The 13,924-nt window shown below is 35.5% G+C and overlaps 3 protein-coding genes across 4 annotated transcripts; all 3 read right to left on the bottom strand.

Annotated features, from left to right (window-relative positions):
* Nucleotides 1-221: 221 nt before the first annotated feature.
* Nucleotides 222-2,918, bottom strand: LOC125202864 ((+)-neomenthol dehydrogenase-like). The gene is made up of 4 exons (XM_048101341.1): nt 2,782-2,918; nt 2,240-2,498; nt 1,199-1,381; nt 222-758 (listed from the first exon to the last, which is right to left on the bottom strand). The coding sequence occupies exons 1-4, from the start codon at nt 2,841-2,843 to the stop codon at nt 354-356; spliced, it is 909 nt and encodes a 302-aa protein (XP_047957298.1). The 5' UTR covers nt 2,844-2,918; the 3' UTR covers nt 222-353.
* Nucleotides 2,919-6,079: 3,161 nt separating this feature from the next.
* LOC125201426 (cysteine synthase, chloroplastic/chromoplastic-like) lies at nt 6,080-9,080 on the bottom strand. 2 transcript variants are annotated; one of them, XM_048099522.1, is made up of 10 exons: nt 8,569-9,080; nt 8,063-8,172; nt 7,859-7,916; nt 7,507-7,770; nt 7,267-7,404; nt 7,102-7,153; nt 6,929-7,008; nt 6,706-6,765; nt 6,498-6,578; nt 6,080-6,395 (listed from the first exon to the last, which is right to left on the bottom strand). In XM_048099522.1, the coding sequence occupies exons 1-10, from the start codon at nt 8,812-8,814 to the stop codon at nt 6,303-6,305; spliced, it is 1,182 nt and encodes a 393-aa protein (XP_047955479.1). In that variant the 5' UTR covers nt 8,815-9,080; the 3' UTR covers nt 6,080-6,302. The 2 variants fall into 2 exon arrangements, with proteins under 2 accessions (XP_047955479.1, XP_047955480.1); XM_048099523.1 differs by having other exon boundaries at nt 8,063-8,189; nt 8,569-8,704.
* A 989-nt stretch (nt 9,081-10,069) lies between these two features.
* LOC125200966 (stearoyl-[acyl-carrier-protein] 9-desaturase, chloroplastic) lies at nt 10,070-13,243 on the bottom strand. Its single transcript, XM_048098820.1, has 3 exons — nt 13,042-13,243; nt 11,024-11,528; nt 10,070-10,860 (listed from the first exon to the last, which is right to left on the bottom strand). Exons 1-3 carry the CDS (start codon nt 13,164-13,166, stop codon nt 10,300-10,302), a joined length of 1,191 nt encoding a protein of 396 aa, XP_047954777.1. The 5' UTR covers nt 13,167-13,243; the 3' UTR covers nt 10,070-10,299.
* Nucleotides 13,244-13,924: the final 681 nt, after the last annotated feature.

Genomic DNA, 13,924 nt, shown 5'->3' with positions numbered 1-13,924 from the left:
GAGGTATGTTTATGTTATTGCATGTCTCATCTCATTCATATTTAATGATAAATAAGTTTTACAATGTAGTAATAACTTATTTTATTAGTATAAAAATAATTGACAAAAATATAGGAGTAATTCACGTCCCAAAAGAATTTGCACTCACACACCTTTATATTTTAGTAAATTTGTGACGATTTCAAATGAAACAATTAATAAAAAATGAAGAGAATAATAAATTCGATAATAAAACTATAAAATTGCACTAATTAAACAAAAGATAGGATGTCACACATGAATAACAACCACAATAACACTAGGATAACAAATTCAAAGACACCAAATTAAGAGCTATATACTATCATATCCCATCACAACTTGGAATAAATAGGGTTACTCGACCCGATAACAAAAAACTTCCCGGTGGGCAGCTCGTCCACCGGGAGCAAGGCGAGGCGGGCGCCGATCGCAGCGACAGTGTCGGCCGTGTGCAAGCCCTTGCCACCCGTCATCGAGGTTTGAGTGAAGCCGGGGCAGAAGCAATTGACACTAATCTGCTCTTCATTCCCTTTATAACGTCTAGCCAAGATTTTGGAGTATGAATTAAGAGCCAATTTAGAAACTGCATAATCAGTCCAAATTTGGGGCCATCCATTGCTTTTCCATGTCCCATTTTTCACATCTTTGAGGAATAAATTGAGCATTTCTTCTATTTGGGATTCTGATAGATTTTCTTCATCGAGAAGCATTGCTTTTAATTTGGGATTCTTGAGCTTCTGCAGAGGAAAAATGTATTTATTTTGTTACAAACTATGGAAATGGAAAACTTATGTAGTTGCATGAAAATTGGGTAAATTTGAAATTTAAATCTATTATTCATGTCATTACTTATATGATGTACATAAAAATCAAAACTGGATCTATCAATTTTTCATAGCATCAAATAATAAATAAACAAATTGAATTTTATGTTTTTATATAATTTGTAAAGTTTACGATGTTGATAACAATTTTCAGGTATTAGAATGAAACCACCCGTTAATTTTATTTATTTGATATAATATAAACCTCTTTTATATTTAAAATTCTTTATATATCAATTAGTATATTTACATATAATTGTATTATTTTAGTACTAGTAGTGACTTTTACAAGCATTGCACGCGTTTATCAATTAACATATCATTAATTATGATTAGCTTAATTTCATACTCACATTTAATAATCCAAGCCTTGAGCTGATATTGAGAATCCTCGCCGCCGTGCTTTCGCGGCGGAAGAGCGGCAGAAGGGCCTCCGTCAGCATTTTCGGGCCGTAGAAATTGGTTTGCACCACCGTCTCCGCCTGCTCCACCGAATTCCCGTATAGCTCGTTGAACGACACCGCCGCATTATTTATCTGAACATAATTAAGTATACAAGCAAATATTATTTTCATGGTGCCAAAATTAAATTACAAGTTTTGTTGCTAAGAAATTAAGCCAAGAGGGAAAAAAAAGAAATGAAGTGTAGTTGATTATTAGTACAAAAAAGATTATTGTTACATTAATTGTTTAATGCATTCATATATCATATTCGAAGAAGTGACCTATCTAGGAGAAACAATTTGACGAAGTCATTTAACTTTCCTAATTAGGAATGGTCCAAAAAATATTTATTGTTTGAAAAAAAGACTTTTCAAATTATTATTTTCAACCATGTCCATGTGCTATTATACCATATAGATTGGTTTATAAGTTGTCGGTGGTCAATCTAGAGAGAAAACTTGTCTAGAATAATTTGGATTTAATCAATAAATGATTTTTAACTTCATTCAATTTTTATTTTTGAATATATAGACAATATTAAATCACTATTTTTTCCAATCATAGTTGACTTCCATTATTTATTAAGTAGTTCTACCAAAATTTAGATTCACCAAACAAGAAATATTCAATTTTATTCTATAAATATTCTAAAAATATATTAGTACCCGGATATGACTAGCCATTTTGACTCATGACATGGAAATTTTGTTTCTTCCAACCTACTTTCCTATTAATTTATATTCTAAATTATTTGGTCGGTTTACCAAACCCAAATCAGAATTTATAACTTATATAACTATTATAAAATCTCCCATAAATAAATAAATATATTGTAAGTAAGCCAAAAATTGTAAAATACTAGTACAACTACATATTTTTATAAGAGCATAACAAATAATCCAAAAAAAAGTAAATTTACTATAATAAAAAAAAAATCACCAAAAACTCACCAGTATATCCACAACACCAAAAGCTTGTTGAAACCATGTCACAAATTTTTCAATAGAATTTTGGTTAGAAATATCAAGGCAACCAAAATGAACATGGAAGCCTTCATTCTTCAATGCTTCAACCGCCGCTAGGCCGCGGCCGGTGTCTCTTGCTGTGAGAACCACCGTCAGCCCTAGCTCCGCCAGCCGCCTAACTAGGGCAAACCCGATGCCCTTGTTAGCTCCGGTCACGATCGCTACCGTCTCCTTCGACCACCACCTATATATAGAACATCAATTCAATTTTTTTTTTCTTCTAAAATACATGAATGATTAATAGTAGTAAATTATTGTAAATTACTACTAATCATATTTCATTTTCAGAGTAATACTTGCCAAAAAAAAAATAGCGAGCTAACAATACAATAACGATTCAAAATGTTGATTTTTTCGGGGGATTTCGTATGATTCGAACTTTCTTGCTCGCCATCTTCACTGACTCCGAGCATTTTACTTAATCGAGAAAAAATAAAATAGATAATCTCGTGTGAAGACATACGTACCTTGATATAGGATGGCAAATTGGAGAAACAACGATGGTGTTTGCATCCTCTTTATTCGACATATTGAAAGACTATGCAAGTGATAGATACTATTGAAAAAATTGAATGAAACAAGAAATGAACACTTGTGTATTTATATACAAATAGATAATAATTTTTTAATTAATGTAACATGTTGCTGGAAGATAAGGTGTGTGACATAAAATATTCATGAGGAAAGAAAGCACAGTCTGAAAAGCTTGAAAATTTATTGTGGCGTGGAATCTACATAAGTTAATTAATCAATTAATATAAGTTAATTAAGTCCCCAACCAAACATAAGTTAATTAATCAATTAATATATGTTTATGTCAATAGTAATATAAAGAAAATAAAATCATAATTAATTGAATTAATAAATACTACTATTATGGTATCTGAGAGAGGATTGTGGTTCGAGATCTCTGCACAGTTTATTTATTTATTTCTTAAAAAAAAATTATTCAATTTTTGGATCGATGCTCTACAATTATAGGAGTATTAAACACAAAAGTATATATAATTGAAATTTAGGATAGTAAATAAAAAAATACTGAAAGTGAGAAAGCATGACGGCCTACATGTTCCTCTCCACAAACACCAAAATACTTTTTTTAAGGTTAATTAATTTTTATTAAAATATGCTTTTTAAAAAAGTTTTTCTTTTCAATTGAGACCATTAACCACTTTTTTGTTTCAAAGGGATGAGATGACGCCATATTTGAATATGAATTAATGAAATAGTTTCCCAAGTAGTTATGTGTAGCTATCTTTATATCACAAAAATACAAAATTAGTTGATAGACAATTTATTTCACCAACACATACGTCATATATTAACATATGCATTTACTTTTATTTCACATAATTAAACATTCTTGGTTAATGTTCAACATAAAGTGATTCCTAATTCAATCATAAGAATTAATTTCTATTTGATTAACACGTTAATTGCGGCTAAATATATAATTTCACCAAATTATTGTAGCAAATGAACTAAAAGTTCTCCCTCCTAAATTCCAACTATACAATCTTTTAATCATCTTATTTTTTCACAAAATTGTCAAGTACCCAAATCAATGTCATTGTAGCAAAGATAAAATTACAAATTAATATGTCATCTTAGCAGGCTAAATCGAAAAATTAAATAAAATATAAATTTATTGTATTTGAAATGTAAATATTAACAGCTGCATAATATCAGAAATTTCAAAAGTCATCTGCATGTGAATAATTAACATATTATAGTAAGTAATGCATGAGACTCAATCGGAGTGCATGGCAATTATTTTTATGAAATTAATGTAAGAGTTAATTAGATGCACATGAGAATTATTTATCACATGGGCACAGTCCAGATAAATTTAATCCAACCTAACAACGTTTGAATTTAATTACAAACATATAATTATAAGTTTACATCATGTTTCCTAATTCTATGACTTTGAATTAGTCAATAATCATGGTTCTATCTAGAATTAGGCTAACTTTCTTCAAAGAAATAACTTTGTTACATTATTTTTTGATCTAAATTTATACTTAAGTGCTCTTTTCTTGAGATCTGTTAATAATAATAGTTGAAACTTTGGCACTTTGTAGCACTTATTTTCTTAGAATTGTTTTCTTGTCGCATCTATTTATCCCTTTTCCCATTCTACCACATAAATAAGTTGTTATACAAATATAAAAAGTTATGCTAAATGACAATTACAATGACAAGATAAAATGACTTAATGACTTCCACATCATCCTATTCAATTAATATTTTTGGAGACCTAGTGTTTTTTAATTTTAAAAAAAATGCCAAGAGCAAAAAATTGGATAACATCAATACAAAAATAAAATAATAATATTACTTTAAAAAATGCAATATCCGAAATTATTATACGATAAAGCAAATGAGCAGCACCCATCTCGATGGTATCCGCCGAAATATATCATAACACTTTAGTTTATTAGATGGTGCAATTCCAACAGAGATTGCCACATCTCCCAAACTTTTGAAACTCAAAAAAATAAAGCAAACTCCATAAAGAAAGCAAACATAACTCTTATTTAATCTTTGTTATAGAATAATTATACGGTATAAAATTCTAAAGATGACATGTTAGTTAGGTATACAAAAGTATGTGGTCCTGATTCTAGTAAAAGATAAATTAACTGTCAAATGCTACAATATATAACTATATTTCAATTTTCATCTCATGCTTTATTCATGGGTGTGACACATTAATGAGAATAATACTATATTTTACTTAGGAGCTACTTAGATTAGGGACCAGTTACTAATTGGGCGTGACACATTAAAAATTACTACCAAGAATTAGTGTTTGAATATGTGAGCCACTTAGATTAGGAGACTAGTAATTGTCTAACTAAAAGTAATTAAAATTTAAACATGTGCGGCCTAATTACACACTGATTGATTTCATTAATTATTAATTATTTCTCTATTAAAAGACACGAGATTCCTAGATAATGTGAAAAATTAAATATTATTTTGCGACTTTACCGAGTTCGAATTTTTAAATATTAAATGGTGGGAATGATGTGTTCATCTTCAAACACGCTCATATATTAAATTTTATTTGGATTGTGTGGTCGAATACAAACCATTGAAATTAAAGATTTTATTCTGTCAGAAGATCCTAATAATTTGTTTAATCTATTGTAAGTTTGACAATGAATCAATGTGACCAATAAAATGAGCCGATCAAAATCAAATTCGACATTTTAGAGCATCTCCAATGGCGTCAGACGTCAGAGAGGCTTTCGGGAAGGACGTGCGGGACGTCCGCTATTGGGGCGGCGAGGGGCGGACGTGGACGTCCCTTAAGGACACGGGAGGGGAGCGGTCGCCGGCGGAAGGGCGACGAGACGTCCGTCATTGTGGCGCGTCGCGGACTTCCCAATTTTTTCAATTTTTTTTAAAAAACTCTATATATACTGCTCGTTGAAATTTTAATTCCGTAACGTAAATTGCTGAATTTTTTTATTGCGGGAAGTCTGCGCGGGAAGGGCGATGAAAAGTCGGACTGTGCAGTGGGAAGTCCTTATAACGTGACAGGATGTGTTTTTGAGAAGTCCAACAAAAAGGACGTAGCATTGGAGATGCTATTAGTTAGTTTTTCTATAAATAAAATGAGTAGAAAAAGCTATTGACATATAAACTTTGTTCTTAATATTAATTTTATACTAATAAAATATGATATCACACATTTAATAGAGAGAGTATTAAATATGAAAATTGCATAGTACCATACATTGATAGCATTGCATATTAATTTGGACAAATCACCGATTTATTTCATTGTGCGATTACACAACTGGAAAACATGTATACAACATTTTGTTACAATCATCAATCAAGAAGTTATAGCTCAAAATTTCCATCAATTTTTAACAGAAATTCACAGCATTCAACTATAGATTCTTAAATACATATATATACAACAAATCAAAATCTTGTATCCCTTCTTGCAAGTAAGTGAAGAGGATGAAATTTATTCTTCCGGTTGCATCGTCATGCACTCTTCCCGTATGGACTTGAAAAGAACCGAGGACAAGTACCTCTCCCCGAAGCTGGGAAACACAACCTGCAAGTGTATAAGTCTTAGAAGAGTTCCGAAGAAAAATAAAATAAAACCCGTGGTATCGTATACTTATAAGGGGCAAGACGGACACCAAAACTGACATACCGTGATAAGTTTTCCTGCATTTTCAGGTCTCTTTGCAACCCTTATAGCAGCAGCAGCTGCAGCTCCGGAAGAAACACCCACCTGTTTCAAATCGAAAATTCAAAAAATCCGTGCTATAAATCATAATCTTCGTGACTTCACTTCTAGAGATATATGTAAAGTAAGTAACGAACTTATAGTTCGCCTAATATAACAAGCAAACACTAACCAGTAGGCCTTCTTGAAGAGCCAGTTGCCTTGCAGTTTCTAATGCTTCATCGCTTGATATCTAGCAACGGTAAAAGAACACAAATTCATTTTCAAGAGACGAGAAAATGAGATCTGATTCGTTAGTGATTTAAGTCATGACGTTATTTTTTTTGTCTAAATTCATTTAGATAAACAGACAAAATCACAAAGCAATGGAAAATGGCAGGGGTAAAGAAGCAGACCGCTAAAACTTCATCAACGACTGCTAGATCTAAATTCTTCTGGATAAAACCAGCTCCAATCCCTTGAATTTCGTGATGACCTGCAGTTTCAAATTCCATACGTTAGAGAAAGGACTACTTTTACCTTGTGGATTGACAGAGCTATGTATAGTCTATAGAGACTGTAACCTTACCGGGCTCGCCACCTGTTAGTATATTACTTTCCGCTGGTTCCACGCCGATAGCCTAATTCAACAGGGGAAGGCAATGAATTGATGCATTAGAGAATTAAAACAATGGTGAATGAACAATATCTTCAAGTACAGATCATTTGAAAGGAAAATTTTAAAATAAGTTACCTTGACATTAGGATTGCATTTTTTGAGGTAACGACCAGTTCCCGAAATAGTCCCACCGGTGCCAATCCCTGCAACAAGTATGTCCACCTTGCCTTTTGTATCTTCCCATATCTCCGGGCCAGTGGTTTCATAGTGAATCTGAAAAAAGCATACACACACAGCGTTACAAATGGCAAGAAATTAAACAAATGAGATGCATAGTAAGAGAAGAAAACAGTCAAAAGGTTGCAAAGACGAAACCCGAGGGTTTGCAGGGTTATCAGGCTGTCCAAGCATATAAGCATTTGGAGTGCTGTGCAATATCTCTTCAGCTTTTCGAAGAGCTCCAATCAATCCTTTAGATGCTTCAGTTAAAACAAGCTTAGCTCCAAAAGCTTTCAAGATAACTTTCCTCTCAAGAGACATGGACTCCGGCATTGTAAAAATGAGCTTGTATCCTTTAAAGGAAGCCAGATGAGCAATGCCAATTCCAGTATTTCCACTTGTCGATTCAACCAAAATAGTCTAGAATATAGTCGAATTTCGAAGTAAGAACAAAGCATACAATGTTACCAAAACAATTAACAGTGGAAAACAAAGATCCATATCATACCTTTCCAGGAGTTATAAGGCCTCTTTTCTCAGCATCGATTAGCATACTGTATCCTATCCTGGAAGCAAGACACGGCCACAGATTTTCATGTTTATAACCGAGGGAACGGAAGAAAATTCAGCTAACAACATTTAGATCAAAGACAGAGTGATTTTGTTCAAGACATGTAAACGAAATCTGAATGCTAAGAGTGAAATTGCTTACCGATCCTTGACACTGCGGCACGGCTCCATAATCTCAAGCTTGGCAGCTACCTTTGCAACACAGCCTTTTACAATTTTATTCAAGTAAACCATTGGTGTCTTCCCAATAAGCTGTAAACAAACACAAGCTGGAAACTAATCAACAGAGCTTCAACATCATCCAAATATTTCTCCAAACAAATTTTCACCTAATTCATCCCTCCCTACCAAATCTCAGCTAAATGATGCTTCAAATCCAACTGTTTTAGCCTATATTCGTAGGATTTTTATAAATTGCAAAATTAATAAGAAACAAACTCTCCTCAATTTCCAAAACAGAGGAATGAAACTGACTATCAGGCATGATTCTTCAGCTTCAAAGTTCAAACACACTGGATTAAATGTATCTGGAGACGATTAACTAATCGGACTATTTTTCTAAGAGGAAAACACAGCCATAGCTACAACTGCAACGAATTTCCACAAAAAAATTTGACTCGACGAGAAGGAGAGAGATGAAATTGACACCTGGCTAACATCTTCCGCGATGTTGAGACCTTCAATCGCCGCTTGCCGCTGGATCGACGCCGTAGATCTACACACAATTCCGCGATTCACGCACCTACCACCACGATCAAAACCGATCCTAGCGGAATTCTCACCAGCTAGAGTCCTGGCAACGAGAGATCGCATGGCGGCGGAGAAATTCAGCGAGCAGATCTCCGATCTCTCGACGGAAAACTGAGAAATCAACGGAATTTTCGCCATCGCCATCGTGGCTGGGAAAAGGTGGCGAAGGCGAATAATATAAAGGCGTGCTATTATCCATTTGTTGCTCGTTCCAATAAATACTAATTTTATGATTATCCAAATTGAAGATAGCGAACGATTTACGAGTGTGATCGATTCAAGGAGCAATTTTTCTGTGTGGTGGATTACTCCGACGGTGAAAGCACAGAGAGATTTTTGAGGATTTGGACCATTTCTGCATCTCTAATCACTATCTGAGCACCGTCACTGTGTGTTTATTGGTGTGATTATGCTGTTCTTATCAGAGTATTCAAACTTTATGCATTAGTGGAGGAAGATTTTTTATTTTTTTTTTAGATTTGTAATTTGCAAAAAGTCCATGACTTTCTAGTTAATTCTAAAATCTTTGAAAATATAAAATAATCATTAGTGGAGGACTACTTTTTTGTAATTTTTCATGATAGTCAAAAGGGAAACTTATGTGGCAAAAATGAGTATGATATGAAAACAACTTTTACTAATAATTTTACTAATAATTTGTTAATATTATGGCATGCATTTTAAGAAATATAATAAAAAATAAGTTGAAAAAGTTATAGCATATGAGTAGTACTTTTATATACTCTTTACGTCGCTGAAAGTTTGTCCCATTTTTCTATTTCTGTCTGTCCCATAAAATTTGTCTCATTCACTTTTTCCACTAACTCATTTATACTTACATTTTATTATAAAACTAATATATAAAAGTAGGACCCGCATTCAATCACCTTATTTTTCATAACATTTCTTAAAATCCGTGTCGGGTCAAAGTGAGACAATATTTAAGGGACAGAGAAAGTATAAGGTCTATAATAAAATGTGAGTGAGAATGAGTTAGTGGAATGCGAAGTTCACTCTTAAAAATGATAAAAGTGAAAAGTGACAATTTTTTAGGTACGGACGAAAATAGAAATAAGTGATAAATTTTCAGGAACGGAGGGAGTACGAGTCGATTTGGATAAACATTGTTTTAGTTAACACTCAATGGAGATGTCATTTTTTCCGAAACAATGTTGTTTTGTTGCACATTATATTTCCATTTAGGGACAAATCACAACTAGATTTTATATGCCAGTTTTAGAAGTTCTAAGATTGGCCAAAAAGTCAAGGGAATTGTGTTTTGAATGACAGTTATTCCTTGTACTTATGTGTTGTTAATATAAAACATTTAAATTTTAGATTAAAATTTAGAATTAGAGCCTTGAATTTTGCCAACCAAAAATGATATGCTGCTCCCAAGTTGTCATGAAACAGCAGTTTACACTGATGAAAAAGCCACACCACAAACATTACTAAAGCTGCTCCTTTTTCAAGATTTAGCAACACAACAAGCAACAAACTGCTATCTACTGTCTGCACAATCCTCTCGACAACACGAAAACCACAAACGAAGCGTGACTTAAACAGACGGATGCACTCGTACCCAGCTGAGGATCGTGCGTTGAGGAGCTCGTTTTAAGAAAGTCGCGTTCAAAGTTGCACTTCTCTGTCGTATATCCAGCTGAACGGGAGCTTCCCGGCCTGCTTGGCCCTCCCTTGAGCTCTCTCCTCCAGCCGCCTGATTCTCGGAGGCAATCCACAGACGTAGTCTTGAGCTTTCTGGCCATCCGCGGATAGCCCTGTTATATTTTCAACTTTCCATCGGGCAACCAAGTGTTCTAGGATGTCGGCATAGTCTCTCGCTGTGTAGACGCCGAGACGTTGGGCGACGGACGAGAAGTGGTCGAAGAGTTTATCATCGCGGCCGTCAAACATCAAGTGAGCGGGCATGGAGATTTTCTTCTTCATCATGTCGGCGAATGCTAGCACGGTGCCATCAGGGTCGATCTCAAACAACTTCTCGACTATCTTGGTGTATGCAGTTTCGTGTCGTTTCTCATCCGCGGCAATAGTGCCACATATCTGAGCTAACTTGATGTCCCCGTGATCCCTGGCATGTCGGGCCGTGTTTCCGTGGGAAACGAACGTTGCCCTTTCTTGGAAGGACGTGTAGATGAATCCGAGGTACGGGTTGTTTTCGGTCCTTGGGTCCTGAAAAAAGTTTCAGAGCACGTGAAACGAGACTGTCTAACAGATCTTGATCATACGGTCAAATAATTCGGATCTCACAGATTGACACATTTTACAAGCAAAAGTAGATAATCAAGCAAGAGTAATTCAGAGATTTAAACAAATGAAACACGAAGTTAATTACCATTCCGGACCCGATCAGATACTGGATAGTCTTCTCGATTTGCTTCATGTCTACTCTCCCGGAGAGATAAAGATACTTATTCAGAAGGTCTCCATGCCTATTCTCCTCAGCAGTCCACGCCCTCGTCCAGACTGCCCAAGGAGTTGAGCTCGCCCCCGTTTCATCCCTCACACCATCCAAGGTGTTGAGCATTGTCTGGTATGTCGGAAGCGCTTCCTCAGTGATCATGTCTCCAACCAGAACGACAAAATAATCATCGGGAATCTCCTTAGCTCTCTCTCTCAATTCCTTGACCTGGTCATGAAATCCATCAGAGGTGGGATCTGGCAAGAAATCCTGCGGCTGCCAACACTTCTCGACAGGTTTTAGGTGAACCAGTAAATTCTCCTCAGCCCAGCCTTCCAAAGATTTGAAGATCTCGACTTTTTGAGGGGGCAACGAGTGTGTGACTTGAACATGAACCTCACGGGGTGGACTAAAAGGCTTCTTCACAGTCTCAGCTTCCCTGTAACAAAATTTGGACGTTTTATCAAGATTTTAACATGGATTCAAGTCGCAAATATTTCCAAGAATACGAACATAGCCCGTTTCCAGTATCTTTTTTGCAAATGTACAAAAGCATTTGCATTAACAATGCCATAAGAAATAACTACCCAAGTCATTGCTAGCATCGGTCAATAAACTGAGCTGTATAAGGAGTCGAGAAAAGGATAAAAATAGAAAGATCACGGGGCTCCCTGTCCCTGAGAAATTCGCTCGAGATCAGTAGCAACTCTCACTCCGTCTCCAATGCATACTTTCATTTCAAACCACAAACGCTAATCAAACAAGACATGTCACCATTATATGACCACAGCTAGTAAAGTATACATAAATCGCGTATATACTATCAGGTTACAATAATCGGGGGAGACAGCAAAATGCAGACAAAACTGCAACTTAACTCTTGTTTCCATGGCAGGGGAGGCACTCCATCATCAATTAGGGGACACACACTTTTTGTGATAAGATGAATAGATAGATAAACCATTTGATTGAGCTTATGAAGGATTCAGGTACTCGACTATCACACAAATTCAAAATTAGATCATATATCATCAATATCTATCTATTATAATCATACAAGTCCTCAAGAAAAGTACCTTCACAGGTTAAAAATATCTTGCAGTTTCAGCATTGATGGCATTTACCTCATAAATGCACAACAAGATATTCAAAAGCCGACGTGGCACAACCATGGTCCATGCCAATGTCATAAAAACACAAAACCTAAGGAACCATTCATATACTACGTAGAATCAAGGGTCCCACTACAAGATCTGACATCAAGGAACTCCAAATCAAATGAAAGGAAAACATCGAAAGAAACTTGTGAAAATGATGGAGAGCAGAGGCAGAAGTAATTGCATTCTGTACTTGACCAAATTCTGGTCACACAAATGTTCATGGATTATAAATATGCCACTGGATATGAGCTCGGATTCGGAGATGAGTACCACGTGATGGATTTCGACAACAGACGGTCCAACATAAGTTTTCGTTACCACAGAATATGGCCACATTAACATGTGAGGCCGCAATCAGTCAACAAAAAATCTGGAAACAAATAAATAACTAACAACATAAATTGAATAACACATTCATTCCTCATAAATGAATGCATATTCAATTTGAATACGACTGCAGTGAGGATCTGGAGTCTGGACCATCTACTCTCTACCAACTCAAGCTATTAAAGGAAGCAGCAACTAAATCTACAATATAATTCAATAAATGTCTGTGCAATATCACGAAACACAAGAAAAGTTCGTTAATTCAAGTTACCACAGCAAAAAAGCAAAATTCAAACATCAAAACAGAGAATCTAAAGCGCTAAATTCAACAGATTTGAGGCGAAATACAGAAATTGCAATCATCGACGCGGAGGAGAAGAGGAAATTGCGGCGAGTTCATATCACATTTGGGGGAAAAATTACTATTTCATAATATAATGTGAAAAAAATGGAATTGCAGCTTACTTTGAGCCGGAACGAAGAGTTGAAGCCATGAGGAATCGAGGCGAGCGGCAGCTGGCGGCGGGGGGGAGAGCGAAGGAGGGGCATTTTGGAGATGGAAAGTGAATGGAGCTCAGCTTCATCGCCATCTCCTCTGCAGCGAGATTTTAGTTGCTTAGTTTTTTCAGGCTGTGTTTCCACCACATAAGTGCAGTGAGGAAGGTGCCAAATGATGTGTGTGTGTGTGTTTGTGTGAGAGAGAGAAAGGTTAGAGATGCCCAAGGTTTTCGGTTCCGGCGGTTCGTGACTATTTTCTTGAACCGGAACCGCCATATTTTGAACCGTAGACCGATTCTGGTTTTAAATTTTACGAACCGAAACCGTGAAAAATCGTCGGAAAACCGTGAAATCGAGCCGGAACGCGAAAACCGACGGTTCAGAACCATGAAAAAACGTAAAAAATCACCGGAAAGCCAGCGATTCCAAACCGGAACCGGAACCGCCGATTTTCGAACCAAAACCGGAACCGTGAAATAGCCTCACAGTTCGGTTCCGGTTCCATATTTCTTGAAACCGGAGGCGATTCCGAACCGGAACCGGCAGTTTACGAACCGTGGGCATGTCTAATCCGAAAAGTTGATTAATGGTTTTTGGTTATTTTATGTGTTTGTGTAAATGCGCTAATGAAATGACGTTCTTGCCCATTCTTCACTTTTTTTTATAGTTGATTTTTTTTTTAAGAAAGGCATAGGACTAATAATGATGGGTTTTTATTTTATTCTTTTGATTGTGGTGATTTAATCATTCGATTTATTTTGATGATTTGTTCTTTTTATAAAGAGAGATATTAACATTTATTTATTTGTTTATTTTGTGATGATTGCAATGACCTAGGGGTGGCAAAATG

Source organism: Salvia hispanica, chromosome 1 (genome assembly GCF_023119035.1).
Source record: "Salvia hispanica cultivar TCC Black 2014 chromosome 1, UniMelb_Shisp_WGS_1.0, whole genome shotgun sequence".
NCBI lineage: Eukaryota > Viridiplantae > Streptophyta > Magnoliopsida > Lamiales > Lamiaceae > Salvia > Salvia hispanica.
Note: the sequence above shows the minus strand (reverse complement) of the source record. Positions and strands in the feature narration are given on the sequence as shown.

Excerpts from the sequence above, each read along its gene's own strand:
- LOC125202864 (XM_048101341.1), bottom strand. The coding sequence starts at position 2,843 with ATGTCGAATAAAGAGGATGCAAACACCATCGTTGTTTCTCCAATTTGC. Across the intron at positions 2,499-2,781 it reads ATTTGCCATCCTATATCAAG|GTGGTGGTCGAAGGAGACGG; the intron begins GTACGTATGTCT and ends TTCTATATATAG. Across the intron at positions 759-1,198 it reads CAAGGCTTGGATTATTAAAT|AAGCTCAAGAATCCCAAATT; the intron begins GTGAGTATGAAA and ends TTTCCTCTGCAG.
- LOC125201426 (XM_048099522.1), bottom strand. The coding sequence starts at position 8,814 with ATGGCGATGGCGAAAATTCCGTTGATTTCTCAGTTTTCCGTCGAGAGA. Across the intron at positions 7,009-7,101 it reads ACTAACAGGTGGCGAGCCCG|GTCATCACGAAATTCAAGGG; the intron begins GTAAGGTTACAG and ends TTGAAACTGCAG. Across the intron at positions 6,579-6,705 it reads CTCTTCAAGAAGGCCTACTG|GTGGGTGTTTCTTCCGGAGC; the intron begins GTTAGTGTTTGC and ends GATTTGAAACAG.
- LOC125200966 (XM_048098820.1), bottom strand. The coding sequence starts at position 13,166 with ATGGCGATGAAGCTGAGCTCCATTCACTTTCCATCTCCAAAATGCCCC. Across the intron at positions 11,529-13,041 it reads ACTCTTCGTTCCGGCTCAAA|GGAAGCTGAGACTGTGAAGA; the intron begins GTAAGCTGCAAT and ends ATTTTGTTACAG. Across the intron at positions 10,861-11,023 it reads ATCTGATCGGGTCCGGAATG|GACCCAAGGACCGAAAACAA; the intron begins GTAATTAACTTC and ends AACTTTTTTCAG.